This window comes from Grampus griseus (genome assembly GCF_964374135.1).
Source record: "Grampus griseus genome assembly, chromosome: 17".
Classification (NCBI taxonomy): Eukaryota; Metazoa; Chordata; class Mammalia; order Artiodactyla; family Delphinidae; genus Grampus; species Grampus griseus.
In genome coordinates this window covers 68897046-68921942 of record NC_139011.1, presented here as the reverse complement: position 1 = coordinate 68921942, position 24897 = coordinate 68897046, and the positions used below count along the sequence as shown (strand labels likewise).

The following is a 24897-nucleotide window of genomic DNA, read 5'->3' as shown; positions in this document are numbered from 1 at the left end:
CACTGAGATCAAGCCTGACACCACCCAATAGCAACAGAGAGAAATGCTAATAAGCTTCACTCTGTGGAAAAACTTGTCAGCAATACCCATGAATTGTCATGAAATCGAAACAGAAACACACATGGTGGGCAGGGGTTTCTGCGAGCTTTGTGTAGGCTGAGCCCAGGAGAGCTTTGTAGGGGTGCATTTAGGGAAGGATGTTGTCACCCAAGAAACCAGCAACCAGAAAGGTCAGTGAGAAGGTGACCAACTAGGAGAGCAGAGCATGGAGAGAAGCTGAGGTTCAAGTCCAACAGAGCCACTCCAGAACCTGGCTCCAGCTATGCGTCACCTTTGGGAAAGCAATGGATCTTCCGGAGCCGAGGTTTTCTGATCTGAAATCTGAAAATGGAGATGACACTTTCCTTGCAGGTTGTTAAGGATTTGGCAGTAAATCCTTAACACTTAGCAAGCCTTTGACACTAGAGGTATCAGACGATATATGGTAGCTGACATTACTACTCTTAGCTTTACTTGGTTCCAGCAGGAGACCAGATGCAGAGCCAGGGCAGCTGCAGCTCCCAGATGGAGCCAAGGAAGAGACTGAGCAGCCTCGAGGGGCACCACTGGGCCCACCGCCTCGGCCCGACAGCAGGCAGAGTCGCCGAGCGCGCCCCCCGGCACACGCTGTTCTGACGACTTCATGTGCAGCACCAGATCTACCTCCCACCACAAGACTCACTTTAACATGAGGTTAAGTAATTTGCTGAGGCTGCAGGGCTAGTCAGTGCAGAGCCATGATTTGCTCTGGGGTCTGGCATCACAGCCCACCCTGCAAACTACTACACTATACAGCAGAGGGAGCAAAAACAAAAGCCCACAGAGCAAGCAGGGAGTGCGCCAAATCTAAGAAGAACAAAAATGAGAGCAAGTTCATCCTGGGCTGGAAACAGGATGTCATAAGCGGTGGAGTCTGTGATGAACGAACAGCTCCGGCGGATCAGGGTCATGGAGTAATGCGGGCCCGACGTGCCAGATGTCACAGTTCTCAAGACACGTTCAGAGTGGTGCTCTTCTGTGAGACCTAAGTTTTAGCCACTGACAATTAGTTAAGAAATTAAAAAGTTCTGGGGGACAGATCAGGTCAGTGGGCATAGATTTGCTACCTCTGGCTTCCTGGGTTTAAAATTCAATTAACATTAGTGGGAGAACAGCAGAAATCTGAATAAAGCCAGATTACAGTATTGTTTCAATAGTAATTCCCTATTTTGTTAACTGCACCGTGACTATATATATTTATTTATTTTATAGAAAACACACTAAACGTTTTAGGGAAAAAAGGGTGTGTTATTTTCAAATTATTTTCAAAGAATCCAGAAAAATGTATGTAGGGAGGTGGGAGAGTGAGAGAAGAAGAGGGAGGGTGGAAATAAGAAAGCAAACTGTAGTACAGTGATAACACTTCGAGAAACCTGCTGTGATGGTCAGTTCCATGCATCAGTTTGGCTGGGCTATAGTAACCAGTTATTCAATTAAACACTATTTCAAGTGTCTCTGTGAAGGTATTTTGTAGATGTGGTGAACATTTACAGTTATGATTGTAAGTAAAGGAGATTATCCTCAATAATATGGGTCAAGTCTCATCCCATGAGTTAAAAGGCCTCAAGGGCAAAACTGACATTTCCCTGAAGAAGTTCTGCCTGGACTACAGCTGCCCAAGAGCTCCCAGCCTGCCCACCTGCCCTACACATTCCAACCTTGCCAGCCCTCACACCTGCTTAAGCCAATTCCTTGAAATTAAGGGGAAAAAACACATAGGGATACGTATACATACATATATTACACACACACACACACACACGTATAGACAAATATGGACACACACAGGTGTAGGTTATCTCCTACTGGCTCCATTTCTCTGGAACTGGAGAACACTGATACAGATTTTGGTACCATGAAGTGGGTGTGGCCATAACAAAGACCTAAAAATGTGGAAATGGCTTTGGAATTGGGTAATGGTAGAGGCTAGAAGAGTTTTGAGGCGTACAACAGAAAAAAACCTAAACTGACCTGAAGAGACTGTTGGTAGAAATATGGATGTTAAACTCAATTCTGGTGAGGATTCAGAAGGAAGTGAGATGCCTGGTAGAGAAAGCTTCTATCATCCTAAAGAACACACACACACACACACACACACACACACACACACACACACACACACACACACACACACACACACACACACACACACCACACACACACACACCACACACACACACCACACACACACACACACACCACACACACACACCACACACACACACACCACACACACACACACACCACACACACACACACACCACACACACACACACACACACACACACACACGGTCATGACTAGAACACTGATAGAAATATGAACATTAAAGATGCTTCTGGGGCTTCCCTGGGGGCGCAGTGGTTAAGAATCCACCTGCCAATGCAGGGGACACAGGTTCGAGCCCTGGTCCAGGAAGATTCCACACACTGCAGAGCAATTAAGCCTGTGAACCACAACTACTAAGCCTGTGCTCTAGACCCCGTGAGCCACAACTACTGAGCCTGCGCTCCATAACTACTGAAGCCCACGTGCCTAGAGCCTGTGCTCCGTGACAAGAGAAGCCAGTGCAATGTGAAACCCGGGCACCGCAGTGAAGAGTAGCCCCTGCTCACCGCAACTAGAGAGAGCCCACACACAGCAACTAAGACCCAACGAAGCCAAAATAAATACATAAATAAATAACTTTATTTGAAAAAAAAAAAAAAGGTGTTTCTGGTGAGATCTCAGAAGGAAATCAGGAACGTGTTATTGGCTGCTGGAAGGATGGTGATCCTTGTCATAAGTTGCAGAAACCTTGGCTGAATTGTGTTGTACTACTGGGTGGAAAGTGAAACTCGTAAGTGAGGAATGGTTCAGAGGGCAAAGCCGAAGCACCCGAGGGAGAAGCCATGGGCCTGGAGGGCAGGGCAGGGCACCAAGCTACAGAAATTACCCTCAGGCCTTGAAACTTATGAATCTGTCCTCCTGGGTTTTGAACTTGATTAGGAACAGTGACCCTTTTACTCCTTCCAAGCTTCCCTTCTGGAATGAGAATGTTTACCCTATGCTTGCCCACCACTGTATTTTGCAGCAGTTAATCTGTTCTACAGGTTCACAGGTCCACAAATAGAGAGAAATTTTGCTCCAGAATAGACCACATACCTGATTTAGATGACTCAGATGATGAGATTTGGGACTTTTGATAAGATGATATTTACATGACATTTTGGACTTGGTGTTGATGCTACACTAAGTTGAGACTCCAGGGATGTTGGGATGGCATAAATGACTTTGCCCGAAAGACAGACATGTATTTTGGGGCACCAGAGGGTAGATAATGGGTTAAACAGTGGCCCCAAAAAGGTAAGTCCAAGTCCTAACCTTTGGTACTTGTGAAGGCTACATGAAAACAGAGTCTTTAAAGTTACGGATCTTGAGAAGAGATCATTCTGAATTCGGGGAGGACCCTACATCTAATGACTAGTGTCCTAAAGGAGGAAGGAGGGAGAGATTTGGCTTTACACAGCTACGTTAAGATGGAGGGATGTGTGTACAAGCCAAGAAGGCCAGGGGCTGTCAGCAGCCACTAGAAGCTAGAGGAAGCAAAGAAGGGTTCTCCCTTAACCCCCTGGGAGGGAATGTGGCCCTGCTGATGCCTTGAGTTTGGACCTCTGGCCTCCAGAGCCGTGACAGAATGAATTTCTGTTGTTTTAAGCCACTAAGCTTGTAGTAATTTGTTACGGCAGATCTAGGAAACAAATAAGCTGCATGAAGGGTCTATCAGAATTCTTTAAACTGCTTTTGTAACTTTTCTCTAAGGTGAAATTATATCAAAGTTGAAAGTTTAAATAAAATAACATCCAATAATATCTTCAGCTTGGTATGTAAATCCTTATGTAAACTGGTACCTGCCTCTTGCGCTCTCAGAATCATTTTACTCTGTCTCAAGACCATCTATATTTTACGACATCTTTTTAAAAGAGCTGGGCTCATAAAAAGAATCTGCCCCATGGCAGAATACTTACCACAAATAGTTAAGTAATTTAATATATGCTTTATTTGTTAAAACTTACCAGTTGCTTTTCACTCACAGGAGACGGAGGTGTGGGAGCAGCTTCTCCAGAAGCAGGACGCCAGGTCAAGAGCCTTTAAAACACCAAAATCACACCAGTCACTGAGAGTGTGCACCACATCGCATCCAACGTGTTTTGAAATGAAACGAGCTGGGAAGCAAGTTCAAGGTGTCCTACAAATGATCCAGGCGCCACCAAGTCATTTAGCAAGACTATGTCTTAATTTCCCAATCAGTAAAAACGCCACTACAATTCAATTCCAAACGCATCCCTTAGAAAAAGATAATTAACCGTAAAATACAGTATTTACAATATTGTAATACAAAATACAATAAATTTTCCTTAGATTATTACATTTACAGTAACTAAAACAAATGCTGAGATTTTCTTTTTTTCAATTCAGAACCACTGCTTGGTTTAATCTGGATGAATAAAATCTTATTAAATCACTTCATTATGACCCAAATTTTAAATGATCAGACTAAAAGTTTGGGTATATAAAAAATTTAATTCATGTATTTGTTATGGTTTTATAGGAGTCTGATTTGCAATAAACACAAATTCAAAGAACACTGAGATATTTTAAAAAGGATTTCTGTTATGAGAAATCACTAATTACTATCAAACCTTTTATGTCCATCATTCAATATACAAATTTAAAGTTGTATAAAATCTTCTTACGCATGTGGAATTGTGGTTTTGAAGATGTCCAGTGTGCAGTTACAAGTTTTATCCCAGATTTCTAGGGTAAATTTTTCACCATTCAGAATAACAACGTTCTCTAAGCAGTTCGTACCAGATCGTGCTAACTGCTCATTGTCTAGAAGAGAAAAGAGCAATTCATTTGTGTATTACTAGGGTCACATTTAACACGCTGTGTCACTTATCTGGTACAGACCTACCTTGCTGCACACACCAGTAGAGCTGGGCAAAAATGTCATCCAAAAGTACATCACTGAGTACTTCTAAATACTGGGTGAACACATCGCAGATAGCATAAAGCGCATGATTACATGTCGTTGTCATCCACTCAGCTTTCTACAGGGGAGACGGTCATTAAATGAAGGTCAGGCCATTCATCAACTACTAGAATTTCAAAGAAATATGTTTGCATATTTAAAACGTAAGCCTGTAGGTTCCTTTCAGAGCACTTAACTCCTTGAATGTGACATTCACCTCAACTTTATATCTGATCTATTTCTCTTCATTATCCCTTAGCCATCTGCATATAAAATAACTATTTTCTGCACTGTTTTATTAAAAAAACACTGCATTGTCTGGCTATTAACGCTATGACTTTTCAAACAATTGACACTAATAACAACAGTTGGTCTTGCTCCAGAATATGACAGAACGTGGAAGAAAAATAGAGGAAGGCAATGGTAAGAATTTATCCAAGTGGGTTAGCATAGGTTTAAAATAAAATGGGTATAAGTAGGGGACTTCCCTGGTGGTGCAGTCGTTAAGAATCCGCCTGCCAATGAAGGGGACACAGGTTCGAGCCCTGGTTCAGGAAGATCCCACATGCTGCGGAGCAAGTAAGCCCGTGCGCCACAACGACTGAGCCTGCGTTCTAGAGCCCGCGAGCCACAACGACTGAGCCTGCATTCTAGAGCCCGTGAGCCACAACTACTGAGCCCACACATCACAACTACTGGAGCTCACGCGCCTAGAGCTGGTGCTCCACAACAAGAGAAGCCTGCACACAGCAACGAGGAGCAGTCCCCACTTGTCATACTTAGAGAAAGCCCGCGCAGCAACAAAGACCTCACACAGCCTCCCAAAAAGGGGGGGGAGTGTAAGAATTTCTTTATTTTTCTCAAATGGACTAATCTGGACTAATTTTTTTTATTTTTATTATTTTTTTTGCGGTATGCGGGCCTCTCACCGTTGTGGCCTCTCCCGTTGCGGAGCACAGGCTCCAGACACGCAGGCTCAGCGGCCATGGCTCATGGGCCCAGCCGCTCCGCGGCATGTGGGATCTTCCCGTACCGGGGCACGAACCCGTGTCCCCTGCATTGGCAGGCAGACTCTCAAACACTGCACCACCAGGGAAGCCCTGGACTAATTTTTATACATGGTTTTGTGCCAGGGCATAAACATATGTCTACTTAGTCCACTTTATAAAATGTTTTAAGAGTCTACCTGTAGATCTAAAATAAAATTTTGTGCAGGTCAGAGAGGCCCCAAATTTGCATTTAATACACTATATGGGACAAAACACGGAGACCTGATGTTCTTTCCCACACTTACTGAAACACATACTGTAACTGGACTGTAGTAAGAGACTTTGAAATAAATAAATAAATAACCACGCGTTCCTTCTCTAATTCAGAGTAAGAAGCCCTACGAATAGTAAGGAGGGCTACTGATGTTTTACTTGTGACAACATTAAAATGAGGAAAAGACACTGGAAGTTCAACAAAAACACTGAAAACAAAATCCAGTTCATTAACTCACTTCTATCCCCAAATTGCACTGTTTATAAAGACTTACTACTATATTACAATGCCTTAAAGAAAAAATTTCTAGGATTTTTTTCTGTTCACTGTGCTTAAATCTGAAATACCAAAATGTATTAGGGAAGAAAAGCACCTTCTGACATCACTGTGTTAAATGAAAACCTCATGTTCTCTTACCTCTGTCTGCTGTTCTGGCAATTTCATGTTGTCGAAGATTCTGAAAACAATTCTAAATAAATCCTGCCACCAGTGTTTTTCATAAGTGTGGCCATAAGTTTTCATTATTTCAAACATTACTGTTAAACCCCTAAAATGATAACATGTAATTAGGAAAGCTATAATACAAAAAAGCATACCACATTAGTATCCCCCTCCTAAAATAGTTTTTATAGTTAGTGCACAAAGTTACTGAAAGCAAAGTTTAAAACTGGTTTTAAACTAACACATGATACTGAGCTTTAAAAAATTTAGGTTGTAAAACAGGTTTCTTTAGGATGCATCATTTAGGAAAAGATTCCAAAGGCCTTGGCCTGAAAATTTTTTCTTCTACTTTTCTTCCACTCCCACCCCATCATTCCAGCATTTAAAAAATGTAAATGGAATTATAGATTGAGAAAGATCATCATTTGGGTGAATATTAATTTTGTGGCACTGTGGCCATGGAACTCAGTCTAAGAACAAATAAAATTAGATTTTGGAAAATCTTTTTCAAAGAGCTACAGGAATTTTTAGTTAACACTCTAATTGTTCATATAATATCCTCAAACTGAAGGATTTATCAAACTAATCCACTAAGACACCAGTGTGGGCAGGGTGTCTGCTTCCTGCTGTACCCCAGGCCAGAGCAGCACCTCTCACACAGGGGCACACAGTTAAGCATTCCTTGAACAAATAAACTGCTTTAATATCCCATTCTTCTCCTTTGAATAAGTGTTAAAACTAAAACTCAAAAGTGCCTTCTGATTCCTTATTACCTTTCTTGAAATAATGCCTTCATGTAAACATTAAAAAGCTTGATCTTTTCTCTATACATTAATTTCTTCTAGTAAAATATAGGTACCCTTCCACTTAGAAAAGGTTTATATTTCGAAAAGTCTGACAGTAAGCCAGAACAGAATTTCCTTTGAAACACTCCATAAGGACTGGTACGTGGTCTAGTTCATTTGCTGCTATGCTACCCCCGGGCCTAGTACATGCCTGATGCATAGTAGGCTCTAAACAAGTACTTGTTCAACAGATGTGTAAAATAACATCATGGTAGTTCAGTCCTACGGCAAGTTCACAACAGTTTATTTGATCTGTAAGATACCTAATGTGTAAAATCAGAAGTAAAGGAACTACAGTAAAGGAATTCCTGTGGAAGAAACACACTCTGTCTTCCCCAGGAGAACCGTGTCAGAGTTCCATGTCTCCCCTACAATGGGACAAGGCTCCCTCTTCCTCCCACTCCAAGTAAACTGGATGCTAACCCCCAGGGCTGGGGTGAGTGGATGTGAAAATCCTGTTTCTTCCAGGCCCCCAAAGCAAGCACAGATCTATAGAGGTTTCCAAGGCTCTTTACTATTGAACAAGTTTTGATGAATACTTAAGTTGCTGGTGTAGGGAAAAAGAATGTGTAGGGCTCCAGGTTAATTATTCAACCCTAAATCTACAGAATTCTGAGGGACTCAAATGAGAATGCATTTGGAAGTACTTTGTAATTAGTGTGTTATACAAATCGTAGTGCTGCATTTTTAAATGTAATCTAAATAACTGCCTTTACAAATCCTGGAATGAGGTAAGAAAATCAAAGCCATCACTGAACAAAAAGTTTACTCATACTTCCCCTCTTTTTTACCAACTAGAACATCCCTCTTCTCTTCTCTTTAACAACTAGACCCATCCATAATCTGAACATAGGAAAGGGTGAGAAGCAAGGTAGCGTGGTCCCAGACAAGGACAGGCTGAGAGGCTAAGAAAGCAGGTAGGTCCACGTCAAGCAGACTTCTACAAATAAACAAGGGCAGGGAGGGGGGTGCTGAGTTTCTATGACTCGTCAGTTATGACATGTTCGTTGCTCTACTGAAGTGGCTGGACATTTGAAAGCTGTATATCTAAATAATTTAGAGTTATATCAACTGGGGGCCATCTTGAATTTTATCAAGTTTCCTAACAGGTCCACTGACGAAAATCCTCAATGCCTACATGTGAAATATAATATGTGCTTGTGATTTACTAAATTCTATAACAAGTTTCCAAGGCGTGAGTCATATTTTGGATTATTTTCTATCTCACAAAATGTGTTATAACAAATAGCACTATAAAAGTGAAACATTTCTTAGGCTATAAAACAAACTTAACCGTGGCTGGGGACAGGTGTGGTTCTGGCATAAGTGGTGGAAGGAGAGATTCATTCTTTCATTATATTCTATCACTGATTTGTTACAAGTCTATACTACCTTTCTGATGCACTGTTGACAGACATTAGGATACACAAGTTGGTCATTCCAATTTGGCCATCAAAAAATACAGGGTGAGAAAAACAATACTATGGGATTGATATGAACTCTAACAAATTCATAACAACTTCTTATAACTGTAAGAAGTGTGCACTGAGTACCTGTCTGGTTACATTATACCCATAATAGTTTCTTTACAAATGGACTGGATATTCATATAGATCTTTTATTGACAATATACTTTTTTTTTTTTTTTTTTTTTTTTTTTTTTTTTTGCGGTACGCGGGCCTCTCACCGCTGTGGCCTCTCCCGTCACGGAGCACAGGCTCCGGACGCGCAGGCTCAGCGGCCATGGCTCACAGGCGCAGCCGCTCCACGGCATGTGGGATCTTCCCCGACCGGGGCACGAACCCGCGTCCCCTGCATTGGCAGGCGGACTCTCAACCACTGCGCCACCAGGGAAGCCCGACAATATACTTTTGAAAGAGTTCAATTCTTTTCGAACAGGCCTATATTATTCAAAACTATGTTACTGGCCAGTCTTCAAAAAGAAACGGTTCTTCACCTAAAATCCACCAAAGACATGCATTTGGAAATTCTTTTATCATTCATCAGAAGATAAATTTTGGTGCTAACTTCAATTTCTGATTGGAAACAAATGTATGAAAAGAAAGAATGTGTAAATTAACATAGAACCTAAAACTCTAAGTAGGCCATAATCAAATTTTAAGGAAAAGTAATTTATTTCCATTTTTTATTGTTGCTCTACATAACATATTTTAAAATCTGCCTATCGAATAACTACTATATTGGATAAAATTGAACTTGAGTTCACATAAGTTGATTTGATTAAAGTAAGAATAAGCCTCTCAAAATTTCAATTTCAAGTACTGGCTGTTACCTGGTTCTCACATCTAACTTGCATCTGTTGATGACACAGGACAACTCAAAGAGAGCTGGGAACCATCCCCTCACCCAAACCCTGTCTTCAGGTGCCACATTCATGTCGTCACTTGTGTATTCCTTGAAAGCCTTCAAGAAGAAATGCAGGTTTACTAAAGGCAAAACATAATACCTATACATTAAGCATATTATTTCTCCAAAAATTTTTTTAACACTTTACTAATCAAAAGTGAGCAATCTGATAACTTAAAAAAAGATGGAGATTACAACTGCCTATAGAGCACTGGACTAGAAACCAGAAGCTGCTTTCAGCTTCAACTCCATCACCAGTTTTCTGCATTATTCAAGTTTCCATTTTTATCATTTAAATGGTTATTACATCATGCAGCCATGGCACCGCACTGGGGAGGTGTGAAGTTCAAATGAGTAGATGTACATAAGAAGAACGAAATGCCCCACAGGTCCCTGTCAGTATGTAGTAAAAATCTATGAAGCATCACTGCTCCTTATGACAGTTACAAAGATAGATTCAGATATGCAAGTCAAAGCTGGCAGCCAGGTTGCCAATTCAACCTTTCACTTCAGTGCTTAAGCCTACACTCACCCATAGTCAATCAACTTCAGTATATTACGGTAATGGCTAAAAACACAGGCTTGGGTTCAAATCCCAGGTCTCCTTTACTATCCCCCGCAGGCAGGGGCACATTTTTAACTTCCTTGTGCCTCAGATTCCTTATCTACATGGGGCTATAACACAACCTATTCCATAAAGCTGTTATGGAATATTAAACAAGTTAATACACGTGAAACACTCAGAAAAATACCTGACATCTTCAACAAATGTAACCATAACTCAGATAATTTTGAAAATTCAATACTTCATATCCCCACAATTCCCAAATAAACTTAGATCTCTGACTGGAAATAAATGCTCAGTAACATTCTGTTTACTAAATGATGCTATACCTGAGGTCTATCAGACACGTATTTTGCACAATGGCGAATAAGTCGAATCGCTTCCATACTTGTGTCTGGGAAAGCTGCATTGCATGCAAATTCAGACAAGCATTTCACTGCATCCTGGAAAGAATCAATGGTTGCTGGAAAGTGTTTTTCAAACACAAGGGCTATACGGGAGAAAAACACATAAATATAATTATCAACTTTCAGCTTTTCTTAGTTATACCTCAAATACACCAACCTCTAGATGTAATGGATACTTCTTAAAGACTAAGGGTTTTAATGTCCAATAGACATCGGTTCCAACGGCTGTCCTGACCAGTTACTTGACTGCCTTGAGTAGTAGAAACAGGGAAACAGGTCTGTGTTTTGTTTACACGATAAACCCAGCACCTAATAGAGTGACTGGTACACAGTAGATACAAAATCAACAGTTGTTGAGTGAATATTCAAAATTACATTTAATCTCTCTGGATCTGAGTTTCTTAATCTATAAAATGGTGATAATAATCTGCACAGGATAGTGGTAAGCACTAAATAAAATGTAAGCACAGTGCTTAGCACTGTACTTAATTTACTTAATTCAAGCAAGCACTCAATAAATGACAGCTATGATGATGTCATCATTCTTGATGTTGATGATGATGACATCATTATCTTCTAGAGAGGCTTAATTTAGATCCTTAGTATTTTATTCTTCTTTAAAGTCAAAGGAGGCTGTGTAGTGCAGTGGTGAAAAACAAATGCTGTGCTTTAAGACTCTCTGGCTTTGCATCTCAACTCCATCACTCACTAGTTTTGTGCCTTTAGACAAATTACTTAACCTCAGTGGGTCTGAGTTTCCTTATCTATTAAAAAAAAAGAGAGAGAGAATAATAAAGATATTTATCTCATACAGTTACTGTGAAGACTGAGGAAAATGCATGCAAAGTGCTTATAGTGCTTGCCATATAGTAAACATTCGAATAAATGTTAACTATAATATTACAATAATGATAATACTGTCACTATTTACTCTGCTTCTGTAGGCAAAACTTGGAAAACTTAAAGCCCATGACAAGCCCATAATCTTATACTTGAATTATCTTCTGAACACATTAAAGTTTTGTTTTCTTTAACTTGAACAGAGCTTAGAGGATACTCACTGACAATATGCCCCGTTGTTTGGAATGCAAGTTCAACTATGCTTTCATCTTGATCGGATGCTGCTAGATGAAATACAGAGAAAATGTTCTTCCATCCAGACCGAATGTTAGCAGCTTGAGAATTAACCATCTGTGCTATACACCGTACAACCATATCTCGAATTGTTGGAGACCTAAAATATTAATACAATCACTTGGATAAAACTCATCAGGTTTTTATCCTTTTCTTCTGTTTTTCCCCCTACTGAGGAAAATAAGGTATTTTTCTGATATTAAGCAATTCAACAAATATAGTACCTGTTCCGTTTCATTATATGTTCAAAAGGTCTTAAGAAATCCTTCTGGAATCTGAAATTAGCAAGCTCCCCTTTCTCTAAGAACTTCATTGACAATTGCCTCAAGGAGTCTACTGCAAAAATAGCTACATCTTCATTAGGATTACAGCCAACCTGTAATGGCAACAGAAATACAGGGTGCTAATATCAGCAGTGAAACTTGCTAATTCTTTATTTTTTATTTTAGAAAAAATATATAATTAATAGCATAGATAGGTAAATTCAAAGATTCTCCATAAAGGCACTAAGTGTGCTAACAATATTTCTCAACAAGAAGAACATATTTTAACTAAATTCTTAAAACCTAGAGCAATTATTTCTAAAAGAAAAAACAGGACTCAAAGGGTTTTCTAAATCTAATTACAAAAATGTAATAAAAAACTGACTGGAAAGGAAAAAGGTCTCAATTAGATTACGATAAGGAAATTTTAAACAACAAAAAATTACAAACTAAGCAAATCCTGTAATTACTCAAATACCTTATTAAAATGATCTCCAATAACTTCCCAAATTCGAGACCACTGCAGTCTTATTCTTCCCATGTTGTAATATGATATTTCTACTATTTTTTGTAGACTAAACATTCTTGGATGTGTAGTGGAAAGTAATTCATCCATAGACACAGCACAGAGCCAACGGACAAAGTCCACTATAATATAAATGGATTAACATTTTTAAAACTTAACTTTGAAGTCTTTTAAGCTAAAAAATCAGTTTTTAAGTGGAGTAAATGTACATACTTACCAATAGCATTTCCATCTAGCCTTGTGGACCCTGTAAATATTCTAAAGAAAAAAATATAATTCAAAAACTTGTAATGTCTCACTTCTGATACATCAATTCAAAAGTAAGTGGCCTGGGGTACGAGCTACTTTTATCTGTTTTAAGGGAACAAAAAATCAGGTAATCAAATGAATATTTTTTATCATGTATTTTAGTGACAAGTATAGCTTGGATGTCCCTCCCACCCTCCTTTGTACCGAATGATATATTAGAGCACAAATACACTGTTGTAATTTTATCAGTAAATTTGTAACACTAAGAAAGGTCTCTTATGAGAGTCTTAGAATAAGAAAAATGTTAAGTTGTAAAACTAATAATTGGCATACACAAAACAAGACTTTTCAATTTTCCTGAGTATTTACCCATATTAAACATGTTCTTAAAATGAAAACTTCTACTTTATTTTTATAAGCAATGTGTGTTTGATTCAAAAACTCATTTATGTTAAATTACAAATGGTTACTAGAACCTTGCAAATAGTCTCCAACAGTTTAACCAACAAGTGGCTAACCCACTTTTCTTACAGCATTCAAATGGTGAGAGCTAAGCTATGCTGTCCAGCTTTGCCCTGCCTGCTTCACTGAGCTCTTTTACCGTGTTTCAAAGTTTCATAAAAGATTTCAGCATAAACATATTAGTCCTCTAACTTTAAAGTCTGCATTTTTATCCATGTTCCGAGCTTGTACCCAAGGGTTTGATACGACTTCCAGGATGAACTGATATTCCGTAATTTAAAATGTACATCATAGTATTTGCACGATAAAAAGGAAACCTCAAAGGCAGCAGCAGGTCAAATATTAAACTTAGAAATAACAGTCGTCATAGTAACAGTAATAGCTATCAACAATCACAAGGTGGATACTATCCTAATTGCTTTATATATATATCCACTCACATAATAATCACAAACACCATGATTATATATACTATTATATTCCCAATTTTATCAACATAGAAACTGAGGCACAAAGATATTGAATAACTTTCTGAAAGTCACAGGACCAGTAAGTGTTAGAGACAAGATTCAAACCAGGACAGGCAGACTCCAGAGTCCACCCTCTCAACCATTTTGCTATACTGCTTCACACTTACCTGAGCAAAACATAATTTAAACATTTAAAATACATTCTAGTTTTTTCCTACTACCACTAACTAAAAATTCTGGGTATATCATGATTTTTCAACCTCAATGTCCTTGAAGGTCTATGCATCCTGGCAATGAGTAACAAAAACAAGATAGGGAAAATGGCTTAAAAACTGGCAATGCAGTAACTCAGAACCTGATCTCCTGCCAAAGGGGCATCTTGAGATTTCCTATATTGCTCTTACCAGTAGAACAAAACAATTCAAAAATCTGACTGAAAACACAATCTGGGAGAAAAAGTAAGAGTAATGGGGCCCCACTGAATCCACTGGTTAGACTGGATCCAGAAACCTACAATATACAAAGCCTACAAACCTCTCACATGAACAAAAATGAGATTCGCTAGACTCTGCATTATGAATGTCATTAAGCTGTTTCTCAAACTAGAGGTATTCTCATGGAAGGCAATGGCTATAAAAACCATACCACAAAGAAGGTCAAAACTAAACAGTACAGGGGAAACAACAGGAGAAGGAACAAAAGAAACGAGAAAGCTTTTTTCTTTTTTTTAACTGAGAAGGAAGCAAGTGACAAGGCATATAGGAGTAAAGAACAGAAGCTGAGATGGCGATTATATGCAACTCCAGGGGAAAGCAGCAATGAATCCTCTAAATGTGGTGAGATGGTGAAGAACAAAGGCAACAAGAACAGAGAAGATCGTCAGCCAACAGGTTCTGTCGACTCAGGAGACAGTGGAACGTCGGTGGAGCGCGCATCCTGAGAAAGGGCATTTAAATTCCTACTCACTTTGGTAGCCTCTGAGGGGTCACTCTATTTCTAGTAACGCTCCACTAAAGATAAGCCAGATGGTGGAGCACAGCAGTCTGTGGAGGCATTTAAAGTTAAGCCTTAATATACTAAGGCAGGAGAACAGAGCTGTGTTTCACAGAATCATCTATGAAATGGATTCTACATGCCATGTATGAAAAGCAGAGAACAGAAGTATGAGAATCTTGTGTGTTAATATCAAAAGACATTCCCTGAAAAGTACGAGTAGGAAAAGAAAATTGATAGATTACTAAATTTATTCACATTATGATAGCAATGTAACAATGCAAAAAAAAAAAGATAAAACTTGCAGATTCTGGATCAAATAAACTTTTAGCTGTATGCGACATACAGGTAGACTAAATTCCTGTGTATTTAACGTTTTCGTAGTGAATATATCAGACGTAACATTTACTGCTTAGACCCAAATGAAAGATGTTTATGAGCAAACACAGTTGGGGAGGAGCTGTCCATATTTTCTGATAGGTGACAGAATATTCCAAAGTGAGGGATGGGTCAGTATAAAGCTAGATCTGGTGTGCTTAAAAAACAATAATAAAAATAAAAACTATGGTACTAAATAACTGTTTTTTAACTTTCAGGGATAAATCATTCCTGGACAAAATCCACCCCTGCAAAGTTTAGTAATACTTATGAAGTATCTGGTTTAACAATGCCTAGCAAATGTTTCCCTAGCAAATCCTAGAGGATCAGGTACCCCAGATTAAAGTGCCCTATATTCTCCTAAATTCTAACAGTACAGGATTCCAAATACAAAAGTGAAGATAATCAGAAAATTTTACCATTTTAAAGCTTTTGATGGAACCACATATATCTTTCCATTGATTAATATAATTAAGCAAAGAAAAATTATTTTATTTTCCATATTTAGTTCCTATACTTGTCATAACATTATCCAGAACAACAGGCCTAAGGACAGTAAAATGACTTTTCTTGCTGGACAAGTACAGAACTTTCCAGGATGATGCCTGACAATATTCTCACCACTGTCTTGAATACCAGGGATATCTCACTGAATTAGCTTATAGACTAGAATCAGAATATTACAAATAAAAATAAACTCAGATACTCAGAAAGGAATTCAGAAGAAATTTAACAAGGAAGTGATATGTACCACATAAGAATAAAATAATCTTGTAACAAATCAAAGAGGTAACTTTTAATGCTGTCACTATAAAGTAAAATTTAAATATTGAGGCCTTGTATAAAACTGGACATTGAATTTATGTTGTAGAAGTATCTGGTGATGAGTTTGAGACAATGAAGTACTAACAGAATTTGTGCTAAGACTCCTCTGAAACAGCACACATTCTTAAAATGGAGAGGCATATCATTTGTTCAAATGAGTGACATGTCTCCCTGTAACAAACAGTGGACAGCTGGATAAATCAGAACTGGCTTTGGTCATACAAAATATATTATGGAAACAGACTGTTGCCTGAATAGATTCCCATAATGACAGTGAAGATGACTTTCTGGATGGCTAGAAAACCATTTGGAAGACATCTATCCTAGTAGTAGAAGGGCAGATATTACACTGCTCTGGAGGGGTACATGCAGGCAGAAAGGCAGAGAGGTTGAACACACTCAGAGATATGCTGCCTGAGTGTATATCTTGGTGCCACTCCTCCAAATTCTCTACTAATGAAAGGGTTAAGGTAATAATCAAGACAAGATTAGCCTGGTTGTGAGAATGAGCAAATTATCTAATTCCCCTCGTCTCAGTTTCCTCATTTGTAAATTGAGGACAATAATAATACTTATCTCAGAGGCTGCTGAAAGGATAAAATGAAGTAACACATGGAAAGCACTTTGTTTTTTTGGTTTGTTTTAAAGTGAATCAGTTATACATATATTCAACTCTTTATTAGATCCCCTTCCCAGAAAGCACCTTGAAGAGTGCCAAGCAGCACGTGTTAAGCCTTTGAGTTATATAGTAGGTATAAGATGATACACAATCTTTTTTCAACCTTCACAAGAGAAAGGCAAATTACCTCCTTCCCTTAAAAAAAAAAAAAAAGGAAAGCAAGTGGACATTGGACATGAAGAATTCTTTTCAAGGAAAAAGTTCCAGGGAGTATTGCCAGGGCCAGTAGCAAATGAACACTCTAGTTCTGTCCATACTTAGAGCAAAAAGTTTTTATCTAAAGCAAAGTAAAATAATGAATCAGCATGAGTCTCTAAGCACCAAAAACAATTATAGTACATATTGTATTTTTGAAAGTTTCCATCAGAAGTGTTAAAAAAAAATTTAAACATCAGTGTTGTAAAATGTTAAGTTTCAATTATTTGGGCATCCATCTGGAAAAAGCTCATCTTCAAAAAAAAAAAACCCATTAGATATTGTTTTACACACTGGGAATTTTTAAAATCTAGAATAAACTAAATATTCTATAGTAAAATAAACCATAGTATAGATTTTCTTTTAGAAAACAAACTAAAAATGAGGAATATCTGGTAATGTATATAATATACAAATTCTGAAATCCTATTCAAAGAAGTTTATAATGAGAATTGCCACCAAACCCCTTCATTTCACCCATAATTCAATACTATATCATACACTCAAAAAGACAAATTATACTCTATTTTCAAACAGGGATAATAAGGGGAGTACATTTTCTATAAAGGAAATTTTAAAAAAGAAAAAAAAAACCTTGTTTTTTCTCATCAAGGGTACAATTTCCCTAATGCGCACTAATGTCTATCACTTAAATTTTCATACTGTTTATCTCCTTCCTATATTCTACGATTTGAAAACAAAATTATAGGTACTTCATCATTTAAATCACAGCATATCACAATACAGTCTTATATTACTTAAGAGAAGATGTCCTGGCAATAACGTTTCTCTTTTAACTAACGAGCAGATACATCTAAGTGCTACAGAATTAAAAGTGTCCATCTGAGAAGGGAATAAAGCAAGCACCTTACCTATCTACGGCAACGACAACACTCTGAGAACTGGTCTCTCCAATGGATTCCTGAATACTTGCTATCTGCTTCCAGTCCACATTTCCTCCAACTGCCACACAGGAAAGGGAGGCATTTCAGTATGAAAAGCATTCAGCGGAAGAGCACACGTTCAGTTCTAAAACACATTTCTGAAATCAGTTATTTTCCTAATGAAAGAAATCAAGCTTTGGGGAAGCGATTCTTTTGGTATCAGTGATCATTTATCAAGGCCAAAGGTGCTTATTGAGCTATATACTAAGTGGTATACAGACATGGTTAGAGACACAAACTGTGTTTGCAAAGATCACACAACTTAGGGGCACTGAGAATTTTGATCACAAAATTAATGACATTAGGAATAATTTCCCTCACTGTTTAAGAAACACAGCACCAACCCCAGTTCCAAAGATATCTACTAATGGGCTTCCCTGGTGGCGCAGTGGTTGAGAGTCCGCCTGCTGATGCAGGGGACATGGGTTCGTGCCCCGGTCCAGGAAGATCCCACATGCCGCGTCCGTGAGCCACGGCTGCTGAGCCTGTGCGTCAGGAGCCTGTGCTCCACAACGGGAGAGGCCACAACAGTGAGAGGCCCACGTACCGCAAAAAAAAAAAGATACCTACTAAGGAGGATTACCAATTCCATGTATCGATAATTAGATCTCCCCTGTAATGCACTCTCCAGTCCCATTTACAAATGTTTACTGGAAATTCTACCAGTATGCTGTAATATTCTCTTATTCAAAAGAATCACTCATCTTTTCCCCCAACACTGGTTCCATGTGTTAGGTAGCAAAATAACAGTTTCCCCAGTTTTCAAACTCTTAACCTTACAATCATCTTTGATATCCTTCCCTTCCTCCACTTTCACTAAATCTTTCTTTTGGGCTGTTTTTCATATGATTCATTCATTTTCATGCCTACTCGGTTTAGACCATTGTAACTTCAGGCCCAGATGACTATTACTATATGTAACAGTTCCCGCACTGCTTTCCCTTTTGCTGATTTTCCCCCTCTTCAATCTCTCCTTTCTTCTCCTGGAGATTAATTTTCCTAAGTCATCACCTTCATTTTGCTTACTATTACTTTCAGGACAAAGTATAAACTTTTCAGCCTAGAGCTTAAGGCAGTTCCCTTCAACATTCTTTTTTTTCCCTTCAACATTCTTGCCAATACCTGTCTCTATTCAGGCCATCCCACAACTACCTAAAATTTATCTACCAAGACCCAAATTTGAGTTCTCAATGAAGGATTCCCCTCCACTGTTTCACCTTCCTCTGTAAGTATTTAAGTTTATACTTAAATAAATACTGCTCAAATCAGAATTTCTTCCATTTAGTTTCTTATTTATATTACTTTAGGTGTGTTACTGTTGCCTTCTCAGCCAGACAAAAAGTTCCAAGATTAGGAACCAAATCATACACTTTCTTTGTATTCCTCTACTCAATATTAAGTCCAAAGCAAATGCTCAACAAATACTTCTTGACTCGATTGCCTAGACACTCAATAAATGACTTTTTGAATGCAAACATAATAGACAATGTTATTTAAACTACCTGAACTCAAATTCTATTCCGGGAACTGAACAAAGTGAAAAGAATGTGATCCCTGTCCTACAGGGCTAACAATTTACCAGGAGAGACAGGCTACAACCAACTTTAATACAATATAACAATTATTTCATGGCTGAAATGAACTAATTACATATAATACAAGTGTTGTTAAACAGAACTAATTTTGACAGGGGAAGGGAGAATGCGGTGTTAGCTCATGGAAAGGCTTCACATGACAAAATATTAATTCAAGTTAGGCCTAAAAGGATGATCATGTGGGAAAGAAAGGAGAAAAAGCAATTCAGGAAGAAGGAGCAGCATACATAAAGTAATGGAAGTATGCACGTGCAGGTCATGTTCCAACACACTTGGGCGAAACCATAATGGAGGATGATTCTGGCAGGGGACAATGAAGGAGAGAAAGACGAGCAGTAGGAGATGAAGCTGGAAAAACAGACTAGAAATAGAATGTGAAGAACCTGGACTGTCACGTTTAATGCACTACTTTTGAGAACAGGGAACCATCAGACCTTTTAGGAGATTGACATGATCCAATCTATTTTCTGAAAAATAATTCTGGTAATATCTGTAGAACACAGTGAAACAGGCAGAGCTATTGGAGCCATGGAGACAAATTAAGAGTCTATTTCTATAACACAAGTGAACAAGGATGACAGCCTGAAATAAGTGACAGAGAACTGGGGTGGTAGAGAAATAGTGTCAAGCCACACCTGAGGTATGTAGCACATTACAGGAATTTAATGAAGAAAAATCTGTGAGAAAAAATAATGCCAGTCACCACATAACTGTGTGTGTCAACTGAATGTCCTTCCTATAGAGATTTCTATACCTTTTATATTTAAATATTGATATAATAATTTGTGATCATTAATAATAAACTTACTTAAAGAATATTTAAAATGCCTAACAATCCAAGAACCAATTTCATAAATATATAAAATCTTTCAGGGCTTCCCTGGTGGTGCAGTGGTTGGGAGTCCGCCTGCCAATGCAGGGGACACGGGTTTGAGCCCTGGTCCGGAGGGATCCCACATGCCGCAGAGCGGCTGGGCCTGTGTGCCGCAGCTGCTGAGGCCCGTACGTCTGGAGCCTGTGCTCTGCAGCGGGAGAGGCCACTGCAATGGGAAGCCCACGCACCACAACAAAGAGTAGCTCCCGCTCACCGCAGCTAGGGAGAGCCTGCATGCATCGGCGGGGACCTGACAGCCAGAAATTAAAATAAAATAAAATAAAAAAAAATCTTTCAAACATCTGTATAACAGTATAAGTAACAGGCTAATAATTTCAGTTTTACCAAAGAAATTATTCAAAAGCACAAATATTTAGGTTAACTAAGAACAAAGATGTAGGTGCTGTGATATTCACGTAAGATTTATATGACCAAGCAACTGAATTTTTAAACTTTAATATATACCATAAAAGAACAGTATGCATATAATTCAAACCTAATAATCATATGCTATGTATTCTTTTCTTTCTTTCTTTTTAAAATAAATTTATTTATTTATTTTTGGCTGTGTTGCGTCTTCGTTACTGTGCCCGGGCTTTCTCCAGTTGTGGCGAGCAGGGGCTACTCTTCGTTGCAGTGCGCAGGCTTCTCATTGCAGTGGCTTCTCTTGTTGCGGAGCACGGGCTCTAGGCACACAGGCTTCAGTAGTTGTGGCACGTGGGCTCAGTAGTTGTGGCTCACGGGCTCCAGAGCACAGGCTCAGTAGTTGTGGCACACGGGCTTCGATGCTCCACGGCACGTGGGATCTTCTCGGGCCAGGGCTCGAACCTGTGTCCCCTGCACTGGCAGGCAGATTCTTAACCACTGTGCCACCAGGGAAGTCCCATGGTGTGTATTCTTAATAACTAAAAGTTCCATGTTTCCAAAAAGTGAAAGTACAGATTTGTATCACAGCAGTAAGAAAAGTCAGATAAACATACACTCAGCCCCATTAACCTGGTTACATGAATATCTGGAGTATGGATGCTGTTAATAAAGGAGGATATTAATTTATTTCTTAAAAAACATATTATATACAGACTAAACCAGCTCAGTCATCTGTACCACATCCTCTTCTAGCTTCAGTTCTGACCACAGCATCCTGAAGAAAGCATTTGTCTGAGCAGGTGACAGGGCACAGTTGGAAGGGTGGACATCTGCCACACTGGGCGAGCTGGGAACTAACCACTGAGATAAGCTGAAGGGAGGGCTCTGCCCAACAGGGGCCGCGTCAACAGAGTGGCTCCCTCTAGGACACAGATTAAAATCTGAGAGACCTGATCACTTTGCAGTGAGTGGAGAACGCAGCAAGCTGAAAAGAGAAGTGGACGACACAAGAGGAAGCCTATATAAAGCATAAGAGAGGTGGAAGAGTATGGCTGGTCGCTTGAGTGGCTTGGAAGCTTGGAATTTTTATCTCATTTCCAGATTCCAAGTGTATATTTTAATATAAATTCCCTTTTCCTGAAGGGAGAAGACAGCTCTTCTCATCTCCTTGCAACCTAAGTAGCACAGCAGCACAGTGATCAAATTAATTTTACTTCATTATCAAGTATACCACTAAGTATTATCAGCAATTATTATTTCTCTTGTTTTTACTAACACTGATAGAAGATAAAATATTCCACTGGTATATTATTTTTAGTGTAACCTACTTCTGTTACTTGCCAAAACTGAGCCCTGGCAACCTCAACTATCTTTGGTTGGGCTTTCCTCCACTCCCTAGGACTTATTGGAAAAAAAAAAAAGCAGCTTTCAAAAGCTGCTGAATCAATCAATGCACATTCACTTCACTTGCCTGTAAATATTTTTCATTTGTATCTCATTCTGCCTGCTGGAACAATTATAGTTCTAATGTCTGAGTCAGACTTCCAGGTTACTTCCAGGTTACATAGGTCACCAACCATGCAGGTGCTCAGGCAGTTCTAAATCCTGCAGCTGGCTCACCAAGTCATCGGGTCTATACCTACACCTCCCAGAATCACAGAATCTAAGATACAAGTGAGGTACAGGCTGCACTGCTGGCTGCCACAGCTGGATTACCACTGGGAACTAACTGTTCCAGTCCAACCTGAAGCCACACAACATGGTCCTCGTCTTTACTTCCTTCTCTATGGATTGTTTTTCAAGCTTGAAATTCTTCTAAATTTCCTAAGAATTTTTATTGCAAGCAACAACAGAGAAATCACTAAATCATGAAAAGATAGAAATGTCCAGAAATACAATGTTACAGTACAAAGCCTCAAAAGGTAAATGGTGGGACTTCCCCAGTGGTGCAGTGGTTAAGAATCCACCTGCCAATGGAGAAGACACAGGTTCAATCCCTGGTGTGGGAAGATCCCACATGCCCTGGAGCAACTAAGCCTGTGTGCCACAACTACTGAGGCTGTGCTCTAGAGCTCACACGTCACAACTACTGAAGCCTGTGTGCTCTGGGGCCCGCGTACCACAACTACTGAGCCTGCGAGCTGCAATTACTGAAGCCCATGCACCTAGAGCCCGTGCTCCGCACCAAGAGACGCCACTGCAATGAGAAGCCCGCACACGGCAACAAAGAGTAGCCTCTACTCGCTGCAACTAGAGAAAGCCCATGCGCAGCAACGAAGGCCCAATGCAGCCAAAAATAAATAACATTATTTTTAAAAAAAAGGTAAATAGTAAATATTCTTAGATCTCAGGTTTATTCCTTCTTGTTCTCTTTAAGTCATGTCTCTAGATTTCTTGGTTGGAAGTGAGGTAGGGAGGATGGATAAAGAATAATCCAGGAACAATTAATATACCAGCCACTGTACTAAGTCCACTTATATATATTTTTATTTAATCCTGACAACTCTGTAAGTAGATATTACCATTAGTTTGCAAAAGAGGAATCCGAAGCTCAGAGAATTAAAGTAACTTGCACACAGTAAAGAAGAAATATGGAAGAATTCGAACCCAGAAGTACAGTATTCAAAGTGAAAGACAGTCTAAACTTGGCTTCTTCCCTGGTGGAACCCTTTCCATTTATGACTAAAAATGTATTGTCTTTGGTTCCTCTGTACCCATTTCTGCTAATACCTTCCTTTTTTTTCTACTGGGTTAAATCTGGAAGGTCCTGGCTATACTGAGTTCATGCGGAACCATGGGAAAGTTTCCAGACTGGCATTAAGAGTTTGGTTATGTCTGCACAGCGCCTTTAAAAAATATGAATATAAATGCTTTCTCCAGTTGCCCCAACTATTTACCATCTTAAGCCTTCACTCATAAATGTTATCTGCTTAGTCTTAAAAGCTGGTTAATTTTTTATATAGATTTTCAGATTATTTTCCATTACAGGTTATTACAAATATTAAATATAGTTCCTTGCACCATGCAGTAAATCCCTGTTGCTTATCTATTTTATGTACAGTAGTTTGTATCTGTTAATCCCATATTCCTAATTTTTCCCTTCCCCCCTCCCTATTCCCTTTGGTAAATATAAATTTGTTTTCTACGTTTGTGAGTCTGTTTCTGTTTTGCATACAGATTCATTTGTATTATCTTTTAGATTCCACCTGTAAGTGATATCATATAATATTTGTCCTTCTCTGTCTGACTTACTTCACTAAATATAATATTCTCAGTCCATTCATGTTGCTGCAAATGGCAATATTTCATTCTTTTTTAGGTAAAAGCTGGTAATTTTAAACTGAACCTTTCTCCCACCAACTGTGAGATTATGACTAACGGTCACTTAATACTGGAAACTAGACCAGGCAAAAAAGACTTACAATGTCACCTTGCTTTCCCCTCATAAGGCTAGTCAAAGGGCACTTTATCTTATCCCTCTAATTCTGTTTTATTGCTACAACAAAGTTACTTATATTGAGCAAGTTAAAAATAAATTTTGATACTTCACAAAAGTAATTCAAAAACTTCTCACCTAGCCCGAGACCCACAAATTCATCAGCAGCCTGCTCTTTTGTTCCCGTAAGAGATCCTTCTCTGCCTCGCACTGTTCCAGAAATGTACCGAGGTTTCACTCCAGTTCCTATAAGTTGTGCAAGCTCCAACTGACTGATGCACTTCAGAATCTTAATTACAAAAAGGAAAAAAATTTAAATTCCATGTTACAAATGTTCGCAAAAATATTTAAATATACTCAATCACGATTTAAACATAGGCTACATTATAAATCATTATAAAAAGCTAAATGTACTTACCCTGAATATACTAAATTAATTTTCTCCCCAAACACTTAAGCATGTCAGTGATATACTGTTTAGCATGAGATCATTTTATAAACCAGATTGCAAAGCTGAAAATAAAGGAA

The 24897-nt window shown here is 38.9% G+C and overlaps 1 protein-coding gene across 2 annotated transcripts in view; it reads right to left on the bottom strand.

Moving 5' to 3' along the window:
* The window catches only part of ARFGEF1 (ARF guanine nucleotide exchange factor 1), a 134747-nt gene that overhangs the window by 11715 nt on the left and 98135 nt on the right, over positions 1-24897 (bottom strand). For both annotated transcript variants that reach the window (XM_082675324.1, XM_082675325.1), the window contains exons 22-33: positions 24508-24658; positions 18027-18117; positions 13121-13161; positions 12856-13025; positions 12339-12490; positions 12042-12214; positions 10903-11063; positions 9935-10065; positions 6773-6902; positions 5036-5171; positions 4815-4953; positions 4134-4206 (exon numbers count right to left, since the gene is read on the bottom strand). In XM_082675324.1, the coding sequence (XP_082531450.1) occupies positions 4134-4206; positions 4815-4953; positions 5036-5171; positions 6773-6902; positions 9935-10065; positions 10903-11063; positions 12042-12214; positions 12339-12490; positions 12856-13025; positions 13121-13161; positions 18027-18117; positions 24508-24658 (1548 nt within the window). The remainder of the gene's footprint in view (positions 1-4133; positions 4207-4814; positions 4954-5035; positions 5172-6772; positions 6903-9934; positions 10066-10902; positions 11064-12041; positions 12215-12338; positions 12491-12855; positions 13026-13120; positions 13162-18026; positions 18118-24507; positions 24659-24897) is intronic.